The 15650-nt window shown below is 35.4% G+C and overlaps 2 protein-coding genes and 2 pseudogenes across 2 annotated transcripts; 2 read left to right on the top strand and 2 right to left on the bottom strand.

Annotated features, from left to right (window-relative positions):
- Positions 1 to 236: 236 nt before the first annotated feature.
- Positions 237 to 819, top strand: LOC137738163 (major strawberry allergen Fra a 1-3-like; annotated as a pseudogene).
- Positions 820 to 8472: 7653 nt separating this feature from the next.
- Positions 8473 to 9234, bottom strand: LOC137737044 (major strawberry allergen Fra a 1-3-like). Its single transcript, XM_068476395.1, has one exon. It carries the CDS (start codon positions 9165 to 9167, stop codon positions 8688 to 8690), a length of 480 nt encoding a protein of 159 aa, XP_068332496.1. The 5' UTR covers positions 9168 to 9234; the 3' UTR covers positions 8473 to 8687.
- A 3650-nt stretch (positions 9235 to 12884) lies between these two features.
- LOC137736577 (major strawberry allergen Fra a 1-3-like) lies at positions 12885 to 13674 on the top strand. The gene has a single exon (XM_068475824.1). It carries the CDS (start codon positions 12983 to 12985, stop codon positions 13460 to 13462), a length of 480 nt encoding a protein of 159 aa, XP_068331925.1. The 5' UTR covers positions 12885 to 12982; the 3' UTR covers positions 13463 to 13674.
- A 141-nt stretch (positions 13675 to 13815) lies between these two features.
- Positions 13816 to 14752, bottom strand: LOC137736575 (major strawberry allergen Fra a 1-3-like; annotated as a pseudogene).
- Positions 14753 to 15650: the final 898 nt, after the last annotated feature.

Here is a 15650-nt window from a genome sequence, read left to right as displayed (position 1 = left end):
TTAAACAATTAGGAGCTTGCGTAAAGCTTTTGATCCACCTTCTGCCTCAGCCTATAAATACCAATATCCTCCTCACTTCTTCACAACTCAAAATCTCCCAACACATCATCTTTCTTTCTTAGTCTTCCTCTTCGTCGATTATTTTCCCACTTCACAAACACATCTCAGAAGCATGGGTGTTTTCACATACGAATCCGAGTTCATCCTTCACCCAACCCCCCCCCCCCCCCCCAAGCATGGGTGTTTTCACATACGAATCCGAGTTCATCCTTCACCCAACCCCCCCCCCCCCCCCCCCCCCCCCCCCCCCCCAAGGTTGTACAATGTCTTGGTTCTTGATGCTAACAACCTCATCCCCAAGATTGCACAATAGGCAATGAAGAGCACTGAGATCCTTGAAAGAGATGGCGGAGTTGGAACCATTAAGAAGATCAACTTCGGTGAAGGTAGCACATACAACTATGTCAAGCACATAATCGATGGAGTTGACAAGGACAACTTTGTGTACAAGTACAGTGTCATTGAGGGAGATGCTATATCCGAAACAATCGAGAAAATCTGTTACAAGACTAAGTTGGTGGCTTTTGGCAGCGGTTGCGTAATCAAGAGCACCAACCATTACCACACCAAGGGAGATGTTGAGATCAAGGAAGAGAATGTTAAGACTGGCAAAGAGAAGGCCTCCCATCTTTTCAAGCTGATTGAGAACTACCTCTTGGAGCACCAGGATGCCTACAACTAAACATTGTCTGCTGCTGCATTCATGTGTTATTTAGTGTCGTGTCATCTTTTCCATCAAATATTGGTGTGGTTTTAATCCCTTTTTTTATATATTTTTCCCCTTCTAAAACAATGTTTGGCTTGTATGTAATTGAAGGTTTTGATTGAAGAGTGAATGTTGTATTTCATTTCATTAGCAATAAACTAAAAATTAATGGATCTAATTATTCCTGTAAGGTTTTTTTTTTTTTTTTTAAATTTTTTTATTTAATGCAAATTTGTAGTTACTAATGTTAAGTTCCATTTTCCTAACTACTTTAATTTACTTAACCGATGAGAAGCGACATTTCAATTACCAGCAAATCATAATAATTGAATAACATTTGAATCTCTCCCTCATAATACCCTAAAGTGATGAAATGAAAACCCTGATTTCGTTTTCCTTGTAAACCATTTTGTAATTCATACCATAAATACGCCCATGAGTTAACACACCCATGATGATGATTTAATAGCTTGTTTTTCCTCATCCTCATGTGGCGTAACTAATTACCTCCATCTAGGGGTGCAACTCGAGCGAATTAGAATGTCAACCCAATCCTAACCCAACCCAACTTTTACAATTTGGGTTCAGGTTTGGGTTATATTTCATTCGGGTTCATTTGGGCTCGGGTTTAATTGGGTTGAGTTCGGGTTGCCCAACTTTTTTAAGTTTAATCTTGTAACAACTTAGTTTCCAAGAATTCCTAAAAAAATTAAGCCAAGTAGCATCAAAGCTACCTAACTTTAATTTCATAAATCCATCTACTATAAAGCTTTGGGATTTAGAGACTACAAATATAGATTGACCAATCAAAACCTCTTATTCCCTAAAAACTTAAGTAATTATAAAGGGTAATTTAAAAAAGAAAAAAAATATTAGAAAGCGTGTTGGTTTTTGGACTTGGCTCACTTGGGTGTAGTATGAGTATTAATTGATATGGGTTACAATCTAGTTAGATTGGGTTTGGTTAGTCAGGTTGGTTTAGGGATGGACGGGCAAATGATCAACCCAACTCAACTCAATCAATGAACGAGTTGAAATTGGGTTGGGTTCGGGCATGTTATAACTGAAAAAACATCCACTTGTTTGGGTTTAAAGTCGGGTTGGACATGGACGGGTTCGGATTGGCCCAACCCAAGTTGCACCCCTACCTCCATCCGCGGTTCTTCCTTCTTGTATTCAAATTTTCTTAGCTTATCTGCTTTTTGATTTTTAAATTAGTGTACATCACGCCATACATGTTAGGTCCGCTATGCTAATGTGTGACTTTATTTTTATATCTAACATATTTCTTTTGGTGTTTCAAAGCTTGTTTTGCATGTTTAAACCTTTTAGAGGGGTTAGGGTCTATGTCACTTCCCTCCTTTTCTTGTATTTCTCGTTTTGCTTTCAAGAACGGTCAAGCTTCTGCCCGCCCCTCCCTCTTTCTCTCATTTTGCACTTTTCTGGTTAAAATGACCCGTGACTTTTGTAAATAAGCAAACTTACCAAACATAAATTTTTTTCTAACTTTTTTCATCCATGCTATTAAAATAATTTGAGCAGCACGAAACTAAGAAACCTTTCTTTTCCTTAATGTGTCATCGATTCCTGGCTTTTTTACTTTTTTTATTTTTTGCTACGGGTGTTTTACATTTCTAAGGTTTTCTATTGTCTATTGATGTTCTGCTTTACTACTAAACCCATTGAAGATAAAGTTCTGCGAGCATATCGAAGCAGAGATTAAAGTCTCAAGCCAATTAGAACATTCAGTGCCATATTATGTGGAAATTAGTGTGGTTAATTAAACATGTGTTACATCTATTTTTTAACTTAAAACTTGCCGCTATCCAATTTGTATTTTTTTTCCTTCTACCTTTGAAGTTTTAAGTTTTAACATGTCAAATATTTTTCTTTTACTATTTAAATGACACTTTCCATTTATCTAAAGAAACAACGAAAGGGAATAAAACTACATTTGAGAGTGAAATGAAAGCAAAACTTTTTGTTCGAACTCATACGATCAGTTCGTTGTCTATCTGATAAAAGGAATGTGAGCTATCTTTGAGTACATACAGTAATCTGATGAATTTTCTTTGTTGATATGTGCATGTAAGAGCCCTAGCTGATTCTATTGTTTTTTTTTTTTTTTTTTCCCAATCTTTTTAATTTCTTTAGTGAACAGAAAAGATTATATTAACATTGACTTTATAAGTTCTTTGTTTTGTTTATTTTATGGTTTTAAGAGGTAAAAATTACAAGAATTACATACTTTATATGAAGAATGAAAACTGTACATGTAAAGCAACATTATAATCCATGTTAAGTGAGAAAAATAACATCCAATATATATGTTTGTAACAAAATAGACAGTGCAGTAGAGACTGTGCTTAAATATCATCAATGCATGTGGTTAGGCATATAGAGCTTTAGAGTATATCTAGCCCTTCTCTAATCACTATTGTTGTCTTCTGTGTTTTTTTTTGTTGATACTGTTCTGAATGCAGAAAGTATGAAGGCATGTTGTTAGTCACATATTCTGTGTGTGTGTTTTGCGTTTTGTGTTTTGTGTTTTTGAATGTGAATCTGTTGTTGTTTGTGCTGATTTGGTTAATGAGGTTTGTTTTTGTTTCAGATTAACTTTCTTCCCGTTAAGGTGGTACTTAAAACAAGCGGTGTTGGAAAAAGGTTGGTTTTTTGATCTTCTTAATCGGGGCTTTTTAGCTGTTTCAACAAACTTTTTATGGTGTGAAGGAAAGTAAATTAAATAGATCTGTTTGTGCATTGTTTTTGGTCATTGTGTTGGATTTTTTGTGTCTGGTTTTCCAATTTGGTATTTATAGGTCAATTGAAATTTGGTTTTTTTGGCTTCACTTGGTAACGGCTTTTCGTTGTTGGAATCATTTTTCTGTGCCGTTGTTTTGCAAGCAGAGTTCAAAATCTAAAAGCCATTAAGGTATTTTGGTTGATTTTATACTCTGTCTGTGTTTTGTTATGTAAGTGTGAGTGTGGATTTGTTCTTCTATGGATGAATTTAGCTAATCTGGTTGTTTTTAATTGCAGATTAATTTGTTTTCTGTTAAATTAATTGCCTACTCCGGCGCTGGAACCGCTGGTGTTGTAAAAAGGTTGGTTTTCCAATTCTTTTTTTATATGTTTTTTCAGTTGTTTGGATGGACCTTTTATAATATAGGTGAGCCTGAATTAAATAGATGTGTTTGTATATTGTGTTTTGTTCAGGTGGATGAAACAAATGAAGAGAAATGGTAAACATGGTGTTTGTCTGTGTTTTTAGAATAGTTCAAACATTTGGCAAAAAGGTTGGGATATTTTGAAATTCTCTGTTTTATTTGATTGCAAATTTTTTATTCGATGTGATTTTTGTTTTTATTAGAATTTTTCGCACTTTTGGCGTGTGCATTTCATTCAAGTATTTATCCATATTTTTAATGGTTTTGCCTTATTTGTCTTTCTATTTGGAACAGGACACTTTAATTGGAAAAAAGAAAAAGTTGAACTAGTTTATTGTCGTGGTTCGTTTTTGAATTGGTTGGGCTTTTGCTGAATTGGTAAGAAAATTTACTTCACGCACGGAAGTTGGTATATTTATTGTTATGAATTTTCTTGATCGATAGGGATAAATGTGTTTTGCTCTATGTTTGTGGAATGAGTATACATTCTGTGTTTCTGATGGAAATTTTGAACCTTTTCTTTTTAGTTTCTAAATTTTTAAGCTTTATGAGTTTTTTTATGCCAGTTTTGAGGAAAAGCATAACAAAGAAGAGTATTACTACGACGATGTGAGTGCCCTCTATCCTTAATATGGTCAAATGGGGGTGCAAATTTCATATTTTTCTTAATATGGTCAAATGGTATGCAAATTAGATTGGGTTAAGCTTTTGGATTTAACTCTCTCACTCTCTTTGAGTTTGGGTTCCATTTATGGTTTTCCTTCTTCGTTTCTCTATTTCAGTTTTCCTTTGGTTGTGACCCATCTTTATTGTTTTGTTCATTCATCTTTAACTGCTATCGGTATATCACAAGGCCCAGAGCAAACTGAGAAATTGAAAAACTTTTGAATACTCAAAGCTTGCCCTTTGTCTAATGTGCTCATAAAAAAGTCTCATTGCCACAAGGGGAGTCTATAAGACTGATGAGAGTCAAGTATCCATATATAAAACTATAAAACGATTGTGTATCCCATTATTTGGAATCTTAAGAAAGAACAATAATTTACTATTATGAAAGGTTTTAACAGTTAGTTTTGAGCCGTGATCCGGATTGGTAGTTTTAGACAAGTAACATATTCTCTTTATCAGAACGATGATTGGTAAGCTTGAGTACGATCCACGGTAGCTTTTTCTAGAAAACCTTAAGTGCAATTGTTCTTTCAAACAGGAGTTGCATATTCTGCATCTTCTACCTTTTCAGTATATTTCATTTTGCTATTCTCTTTTCTAATACTTTTATCAATTTCTAGATCGATGCTCATGCTGGTAGTGTTAATGATTTGGCATTCTGCAACCCGGCTAAGTAACTTTGTGCCATAACTTGCGGTGATGATAAGGCCATTAAGGTTGGTTTTGAAAAAATGGTGATATAATAGGTCGTACAAAACGGGATAAACTTCTACACCGATTTGTGTTTTATAGGTGTGGAATGCAGCTACTGGATCAAAGTTGTATACTTTCGAAGGTCATGATGCTCCCGTGCATTCTGTGTGCCCTCATAACAAGGAAAATGTCCATGTAAGGACTTCGCGTTTATCATTTTTTCGATCCCTTGATTTGTCTCTCTTCATTTGCCTTATATGAATGATTTACTCTGTTTTGAAATTCAGCTTATGTCTTTGTGTTTCAGTTTTTTCTTTCCAACATCAGTAAATCGTATTGCATAATTTTTGTGAAGAATCTATTCTTCAGCAGAATGTGCTTTAAAGAAAAAACAGTTTGTAAAGTCGGAGAAACAGCCAGGTGCCACTGTGTAAGATTCTAGGGACTGCTGAATTGGAATACTCAGAGAAACGATATGCATAGGGATCACTAATAATGTTTTTTGTGTGTGTATGTGTCTCATATGTTGAAGGTACCCTAATATTAGCAGTCAAAATGGAGCAATTTTTCTGGATATTTTGAGAGACCAATGGAACCCAACTCTGATCACTCCGCATTTCCTGCAAGGTGAATCGTTCATATCTTTAAACTTAATAGTTTTTACTTTTCCGTGTATATATTCTGTCTTGCATTCTTTTATTGGTTTTGAAACTATAATCGATTGTAGCATAGCACTACAACTTTCCATAAAATGGTTCCAATAATATAGTTTCATATATATTCATAAAGTGGTTCTAGGGATTCCAAGTGCTTCATTCACCTAATTTATACTCTTTCAAAAAGCTCAAACATCTTTCAATATAAATAAAATTAACCTTCTTTAACAATCTCTTATTGCTTCGTAACATATTTTTTTTATACGGTTACTAACCTCACGCGGGCCATATTTCTAGTCATAACTAATGCTTGAGGCCTAATGAATCAATAATGCAAAAATTATCTAACCTAATGGACTAAAACATAACAATTACAAACTGCTCCAAATTGACCATCTCGAATTTACCAAACCTAATGAACTGAAACATGAAAAATACAAACCGTACCAAATTGATCATACCGAATCTACCGGACCTAATGAATTAAAACATAAAAAATACAAACCATACCAAATTGATCGTACCGAATATACCAGGCCTAATGACCTAAAACATAAAACATATGAACCATACCAAATTGATCGTACCAAATATATAGGACCTAAACTATATAACATACCTAATTGAAATCACAACATAATAGATTGTACCGAAATTTCGAAAACTTCGGACGTAAACTAGCACAACGTACCTAATTGTTATTTACAAAACATAACCAACGTACCTAATCGACCAACAGAACCAAACAATGAAATTCCCCACACAGGCCTTTCAATTAACACATGGTATGCATTGTAAAGTAATCCTATTTCTACCTAGACAATTTTTGGTTGTAAATTAGTGCATTCTCCACACAATATCATTATGAGAGCTTTCAAAAGTATGGCAATGGAACTGGTTATAAAATATTTCAAATTTGAATCATTATAAAAATAAAATAAAAAGGTACAATATAGACAAAAAAGATGATATCTTGTTCAACATCCGGATATCCACGGACAAGGAAAGGTAGAGAAGAAATCTACTTAGAAAATGAAAAGGATGTTACAGTTATGGGTGATAGTGAATCTACGGTTACATTTTCAAAACTCTGATGGTGGAGGTTACGTTGCAAACAATGAATATGGCATTGTTGTAAATAGTAGTAAAATATGTGGTTTTCTTATAAGTGATATGTTATGGTGCATTAAAATAAAGCCCATATTTTACATATTGTAAATAGTAGTAAAATCATCTCATTTAATCCTTATCTCTAAAAGACCCTATTTTACATATTGTATATTGCATATACTATTCAATATATATAGCATGTTCATGCACACACAGTTGATATGTCCAAATTTCGAATATGCAAGTTATGTTAATATGCTACATTGTTATGTTGAATTGTGTGAGTCAAAGGAAAAAAAAAAAAAAAAAAAATAGAAACACGAACTAGGGTTTTATAAACCTAAATAAAAAAAAAAATAAAGAAGAGAAAATCACAGTTGTGCCGCCGCCTGAAGCTGCATCGTGCCAATGTGCCGAGCCGAGCCTGCAGCTCCATGTGCTTGCTACGTACACTGAGCTCAAGTCCAGTTTTTTGGGCTTCTTCTCCTTGCCAGGCCTGATGGTTGACACCTCGCTCGGGTCAACCCAGCTTTGCTGGGCTCCTGCTGCTGCTAGGCTGCCTTCTTCTCAGCTCAAGCTCCAAATTGATAACATTCGAGATTATACAAAATTATACACAAATGATCATTTTGTGGCTCTCTTTAGCCCTATGTCTCTTATAGTATAAGTGAGTTACCAAACTCATCTCATGTTTCATGTTGTGGGGTTAGCTCCACACCCCATGTTGTTGTAGATAACATCTGCTTTTCAAAATCTTAGTGAAAGACTGGATTTGCTATCTCATGTTTGCTTTTTGTAAAAAAAAAATACCAATTGAAGCAGAGGGTTTCTTCAAACAACAAGTAGCTGGGTCAACTATTCAATCAAATGAAATTGACCATGTTTCCCATCTCTTCTCGAGAAAAAAAGTGGGCTATGAAAAATTATGCTCAATTTCATATGCGGCAATTCCGCCAAGATCTCTTCTTTAGTTGGGGGGAAGAATCTGCATGAATCAGATTTTTTGAGGAACACATGAAGAGAGAATTGGTTAGATAATATGATCATGTCTTCTTAGGGTTATTCTGAATGTATAATACAATTTCAGTAGTAATATTCCATTTTAACTGGAAATGCAGTCAGACATTTGGGGTAGAATCAGCGATTAAGGAGTGGTAACTTAGGAGCCCCTTTTTTCACTGCAAAGCCGACAGCATGGGTGCTCCATTTCTCGGGCCAAGCCAAATTTTCGCCATGTTCTGCTTCCAGCCCGGAACCAACTGTTGGGGTGCCCACTGCTAAGCCCATTTTTGGGCTCCATTTCTCACTTGTTTGGCCCGCAACCATTCAAACCCAATATAACCCGAACATCTATGAATTATGATATTCAATCATAAATTACCTAAAAAGAATTAGATCATTGTTCTCTGTATAAAAGTAATCGAATGTTGTTTCATTTATTGAGATTAAAATCAAATACAATATTACACTTGAATCATAACTCCAAATTGCAAACAAAAACTGCTTCCGTATGAGCAAAGAAAAAATGGAAAGCCACACCGCTGAATAAACAGAAAAAAAAGGAGAGGATACAAAATTTGTTTCCCCTACTCCATAGCGTGCAGAATCATATTTAGATCGATGGTTTTAGTTATATGCATCAGGGTTGGCGACAAGGTAGTTCTCAATGAGCTTGAACAAACCATGGGCTCTTTCTTTTCCGGCCTTAACATGCTCTTCCTTAATCTCAACATCTCCCTTGGTGTGGTAATGGCTGGTGCTTTTGATGACAGAACCGCTACTAGAAGCCACCAACTTAGTCTCATAAGAGATCTTCTCAATCTTGTCAGAAATGACATCTCCTTCAATTAAACTGTAATTGTAGACAAAGTTATCTTTGTCAATTCCATCAACCTTGTGCTTCACATAGCTGTATTCGCTTCCTTCACCAAAGCTAATCTTCTTGATGGTTCCAACACCTCCATCTCCCTCAAGAATTTCAGCAGTTTTAACTGCTTGTGGAGCAATCTTTGGGATGAGGTTGTCAGCATCAAGAACAAGAGCATTGTACAACCTAGCAGGAGCGCAGACTGAGGCGAATTCAGTTTCATATGTGAAGACACCCATGGTAATGATTGAGAGCTTAGAAAATGATCGAAGTAAGAATGAAATGTGAAGGAAGATCAAAAGAGAAATTGATAATGAAGGTATTTGATGGTGGAAGATATCGAGGTGGTATTTATAGGTTATTGCTGAGGGCCTGCCATGTAATGTGGACCCCCACTGATAGAGAAATTTGGACAGTTTTTAATTTCCCATTGGTTGTTTCCAATTTGAATAGTCATAGAAAGGCACCTCTAGAAGTTGATTTTGTAAATTCCAACTTAATACAACTAGCTGGTGTGCTAATTAATAATGTGGAATTTTTTTAATAGAAAATGTTCTAAGACTTGATGATCGGAATATTACAGCAGAGCTGGTGTGCTAAGTTGACTACTGACTCAATAATATCTTTATGGTCTAGAATAAACCTAAGTTCCCTTTTTTATTCATTACATATCTACATATCTGAACTCTTTGATCAACATAAGGACTGCCATGAAACTACAATGTTACTCGTTCCCAAGTGTTTTATTCAAATGGGATCGCATGATCGGTTTAGAATATCATCATATTAGTGTTTCTGAAAATTTAACATAATATGTCACATCCTGATCCGGATCCCCATTACATTCCGGACTCGATTCCACCGTAGCACGGTATTGTCTGCTTTGGGCCCCAACCACGCCCTCACGGTTTTGTTTCTGGGAACTCAGACGAAAACTTCCCAGTGGGTCACCCCTCATGGGAGTGCTCTCGCGCGCTACTCGCTTAACTTCGGAGTTCCCATGGAACCTGAAGCCAGTGAGTTCCCAAAAGGCCTCGTGCTAGGTAGAGATGAGAATATACATATAAGGCTTACAGGATCCACTCCTCTGAACGATATGAGATGTTACATAATATTTATAGTAGGTTTGTGTTGAGTGAGCCTGAATATCGATAAACAACCAATCGAGTTAGTATTTGTACGTTATATAATCGACTCTATGCCACGAGTTTAGTTCTGTTATACATATGCATGCTTGTTTGTTCTCATTTATCACACCAAATGATGCACTAATGTAGTTCAAATATGTGATCTTTCTAGTATTTTCCATCTACCAAGGGTAATGGTTTCACTTGACTCCAAAGTTATATCATGACTTCATATTGCAATAAAAAATAACGGTACTTTTTCAATGCATTAGAAATGATTTAGCTATATTTACAGCCAAATATAACTTTTGGCTATGAATTTTCTTATAGCTTAAATCTAAAGCAGAAGGAAAAAAAGGACATTAAATCTCTTAACCTGCACGAGCCTTTTCATAAATAGTGAAAGAACTTGAAATTCTGATTTTTGGTAGAACTTCAAAGTCTTTCACTATTTATATTTTCAAAAGATTTACAAGTAGTTTGCTCAAAAGAATTGATGCAAATTTAAGTTTGGGCCCACTGTTAATTGATTATTCCTTTCGAGACATAAAAAGATAATTAAAAAAAAACTTGACTTTTGACAAAAATGAGTAATTGACGCCACATTAAAATTGCTCATTGAAGAACTTTCTGACCAAAATTATACATCTTTGAGCAGCTTTAGTCGGAGGTGTATAGGAAGATGTATTTTGAAAGGTTTGTGCTCATCGTAATTTTAATGTGACGTCAACTAGTTCAAAGTAATTTTGAAAGGTTTGTGCAAGGTTAATTTTCATGTGACATCAAATACTTATTTTAGTCAAAGTAATTTTGAAAGGTTTGTGCTGATCGTAATTTATGCCAACATTTGCAAGTTACAGGTTAGAACCAAGACTTTCATTAATATTTCTTGAAGAGTATTACAAAAATATTAATATTTTTTAATTTTATTCCAACTAGAATGTCTTATTACTATTTTCCTATAAATCAAAACGAAGCCAAAACAAAACACTTGAACACATACCACAAATATGAACAGGTTTTAATTTAGTTGTAACTTGTAGGCATCAGGGGTTAAGGCCATCTCCAACTGAAGGGTCCATATGGTCAGAGGGTCAAAAATCGTCTCCAACTGAGGGCTAGACCAGAGGGCTCTGGAATCTGAAATGGCCCCACGGAATCCCAAAGGGCCAAAGGGCTAGAGGGCTGGCCACTTCCCGACTGGCCATATTTTTTTTTTTTTGCTTATGTTGGATTTCCTGTCGTTTATAACCGATAGGAATACATTATATTACTAGTATAAATGTATTACTGTCGGTTATATAATCGAAAAGAATTCTTTGAATATTTTTTTAATAGTTTTATTATTATTTTTTATTTACAAAAATTTTCCTATAACTTCTACTTTTCATATATTTTTTTTAAATTCTATTTTTTTCCTATAACTTTTATTTTACAAATTTGTTTCATTTTTTTTTTTTAAATTTCATTTTTTCCTATCACTTCTATTTCACAAAATTTGTTTCATTTTATTTTAAATTCTATTTTTTTCCTATAACTTCTATTTCACAAAATATGTTTCATATTTTTTTTAATTCTATTTTTTTCTATAACTTCCTAAGCCATTATACAACTTTAAATTAAATTAAGTAACATGAAACAATATTAATAACATTAACAAACATAAAAATTATACAACATAAAAAAAAATTTAACAACATGAAACTTAAACAACATTTAAGTTCTAGTTTTTAAATAATAAATTATGTTTGGCCCTATTGTCCTTTGGCCCTTGGTTGGAGACAATTTTTTGTGATAGGGCTAAAACGAGCCCTCTGGCCCTTTGGCCCTCGGTTGGAGATAGAGGCAAATATGACCATGTACTGTTCATTAAAATATTAATATCTTAGAAAATCTTGGAAGGCCAGATGACTAAAACGAACCCTTTGATCAGCCATCAGTTGGAGATTGCCTAACCATTATGAAAACGATCAAAGAGTTCTAAGGAAATATGAAGAAAATTGTTGATCTACAATACCTGATGTGAACAGCTATGCCTGTAGATCATCAACCAGTATATGCAAGTTGGTACTGTACAATTCTATTGTTGTCCCTACTGCCTCACGACTAGTATATGCACTTCCAGAAGTTCAATTTAGGAATGACTTGACCTGCAATTCAACATTGGCTGCAATGCGTCGACTTTTGATTGGCCGTCATTTGGCTTTTCACATCTCCAAATTGGAATAGTCAATTGTAACAAATATTATCCAAATACAGAGTCCTATTCTATTATCTTTTTCAGATGCCCTTATGTCCGCAGCCCGTGACTATGCCCGTTGTGAATGTCCAAAAATTATTAATAGAGAATATGATTAGAGGTACTCCAATAATACGTCAACAAAAATTGAATTATTGAAAAGTCCTGTAAATATAACAGCGAAAGGCACAAAGTGTTAAGTTGGAAGAGAATATGAACTCTAAAATACTAATCACTTAGTTTTATGATGTAGTGATATTTCTATTTACTTGTACATAAAAGATCTTAGATTCGAACATATGGATGCAAGTTCAACACAAATTTAGTGTAAAAATATATCTTGAAAAAATATATCTAGAGCACTAATTAGTAAGCAAAAGAAAAAATTGAGGTTAGTCCACCTCGTGAGTAATTGGCCATTTCTTATTCAATTTCCGGATGGTCCTTTCCTTGATTACATTACAAAATTTCCTTGTACAAAAGTAATGGTTCCCACGTCCACGAAGAAGAAAACCCATTAAACAATTAGGAGCTTGCGTAAACCTTTTGATCCACCTTCTGCCTAGCCTATAAATACCAATATCCTCCTCACTTCTTCACAACTCAAAATCTCCCAATACATCATCTTTCTTGCTTAGTCTTCCTCTTCGTCGGTTATTTTCCTACTTCACAAACACATCTCAGAATCATGGGTGTTTTCACATACGAATCCGAGTTCACCTCCGTCATCCCCCCCGTTAGGTTGTACAATGCCTTTGTTCTTGATGCTGACAACCTCATCCCCAAGATTGCACCACAGGCAGTGAAGAGCACTGAGATCCTTGAAGGAGATGGTGGAGTTGGAACCATTAAAAAGATCAACTTCGGCGAAGGTAGCACATACAGCTATGTGAAGCACAGAATCGATGGAGTTGACAAGGACAACTTTGTGTATAAGTATAGTGTGATTGAGGGAGATGCTATCTCCGAAACAATTGAGAAAATCTGTTACGAGACTAAGTTGGTGGCTTCCGACAGCGGTTGCATCATCAAGAGCACCAGCCACTACCACACCAAGGGAGATGTTGAGATCAAGGAAGAGCATGTTAAGGCTGGCAAAGAGAAGGCCTCCCATCTCTTCAAGCTGATTGAGAACTACCTCTTGGAGCACCAGGATGCCTACAACTAAACATTGTCTGCTGCTGCATTCATGTGTTATTCAGTCTCGTGTCATCTTTGCCGTCAAATATTAGTGTGGTTTTAATCCGTTTTATATATTTTCTTCCCTTCCAAAACAGTGTTTGGCTTGTGCGTAATTGAAGGTTTTGATTGAAGAGTGAATGTTGTGTTTCCTTTCATTTGCAATAAACTCAAGATTAATGGATCTGATTATTCCTGCAAGTCTTTCTTAATGCAAGTTTGTATTTGCAAATGTTATGTTCCACCTTCCTAACTCCTTTAGTTTACTGAACGCATGAGAAGCGACATTTCAATTACCCGCAAATCATAATAATTGAATAACATTTGAATCTCTACCACATATCGCATAAAGTGATGAAAGGATAACTCTGATTTCGTTTTCCTTGTAAACCATTTGGTAATTCATACCATAAATAAGCCCATGAGGATGGTGGAACATAACATTAGCGAATACAAACTTGCATTAACAAAAACTTGAAGGAATAATCAGATCCATTAATTTTGAGTTTATTGCAAATGAAAGGAAACACAACATTCATTCTTCAATCAAAACCTTCAATTACGTACAAGCCAAACACTGTTTTGGAAGGGAAGAAAATATATAAAACGGATTAAAACCACACCAATATTTGACGGCAAAGATGACACGAGACTGAATAACACATGAATGCAGCAGCAGACAATTGGCATCTTGGTGCTCCAAGAGGTAGTTCTCAATCAACTTGAAGAGGTGGGAGGCCTTCTCTTTGCCAGCCTTAACATGCTCTTCCTTGATCTCAACATCTCCTTTAGTGTGGTAATGGTTGATGCTCTTGATGATGCAACCGCTGCCGGAAGCCAACCAACTTAGTCTCGTAACATATTTTCTCAATTGTTTCGGAGATAGCATCTCCCTCAATCACACTATACTTATACACAAAGTTGTCCTTGTCAACTCCATCGATTCTGTGCTTCACATAGCTGTATGTGCTACCTTCGCCGAAGTTGATCTTCTTAATGGTTCCAACTCCACCATCTCCTTCAAGGATCTCAGTGCTCTTCACTGCCTGTGGTGCAATCTTGGGGATGAGGTTGTCAGCATCAAGAACAAAGGCATTGTACAACCTAACGGAGGGGATGACGGAGGTGAACTTGGATTCGTATGTGAAAACACCCATCATTCTGAGATGTGTTTGTGAAGTGGGAAAATAACCGACGAAGAGGAAGACTAAGAAAGAAAGATGATGTATTGGGAGATTTTGAGTTGTGAAGAAGTGAGGAGGATATTGGCATTTACAGGTTGAGGCAGAAGGTGGATCAAAAGGTTTGCGAAAGCTCCTAATTGTTTAATGGGTTTTATTCATCGTGGACGTGGGAACCGTTACTTTTGTACAAGGAAATTTTGTAATGTAATCAAGGAAAGCACCATCTGGAAATTGAATAAGAAATGGCCAATTACTCACGAGGTGGACTAACCTCAATTTTTTCTTGTGCTTACCAATTAGTGCCTTAGAGATCATACATCATTTTTTTAAAGATATATTTTTACATTAAGGGGTTCAGAAAATAAATTGGTGTTGAATTTGCATCTATATGTTTGAATCTAAGATCTTTTATGTACAAGTAAATAGGAATACTATTGTACCGTAACACTAAGTGATTAGTATTTTAGAAGTCATATTCTCTTCCAACTTAACACTTTGTGCCTTTCGCTGTTATATTTACAGGACTTTTCAATAATTCAATTTTTGTTGACGTATTATTGGAGTATCTCTAATCATATTCTCTATTAATAATTTTTGGACATTCACAACGGGCATAGTCACGGGCTGCGGACACAAGGGCATCTGAAAAAGATAATAGAATAGGACTCTGTATTTGGATAATATTTGTTACAATTGAATATTCCACTTTGGAGATGTGAAAAGCCAAATGACGGCCAATCAAAAGTAGACGCATTGCAGCCAATGTTGAATTGCAGGTCAAGTCATTCCTAAATTGAACTTCTGGAAGTGCATATACTAGTCGTGAGGCAGTAGGGACAACAATAGAATTGTACAGTACCAACTTGCATATACTGGTTGATGATCTACAGGCACAGCTGTTCACATCAGGTCAGGCTCTCAATTATTGTGGTCTATATATAGCACCTACAGCATTCCCCTTCACTCCAAGTCAAAACCTGAATATTGTAGATC

Source organism: Pyrus communis, chromosome 6 (assembly GCF_963583255.1).
Source record: "Pyrus communis chromosome 6, drPyrComm1.1, whole genome shotgun sequence".
Lineage (NCBI taxonomy): Eukaryota > Viridiplantae > Streptophyta > Magnoliopsida > Rosales > Rosaceae > Pyrus > Pyrus communis.
Note: the sequence above shows the minus strand (reverse complement) of the source record. Positions and strands in the feature narration are given on the sequence as shown.

What these genes read in the sequence shown, in the direction of transcription:
- LOC137736577 (XM_068475824.1), top strand. Translation starts at nt 12,983, where the DNA reads ATGGGTGTTTTCACATACGAATCCGAGTTCACCTCCGTCATCCCCCCC.
- LOC137737044 (XM_068476395.1), bottom strand. Translation starts at nt 9,167, where the DNA reads ATGGGTGTCTTCACATATGAAACTGAATTCGCCTCAGTCTGCGCTCCT.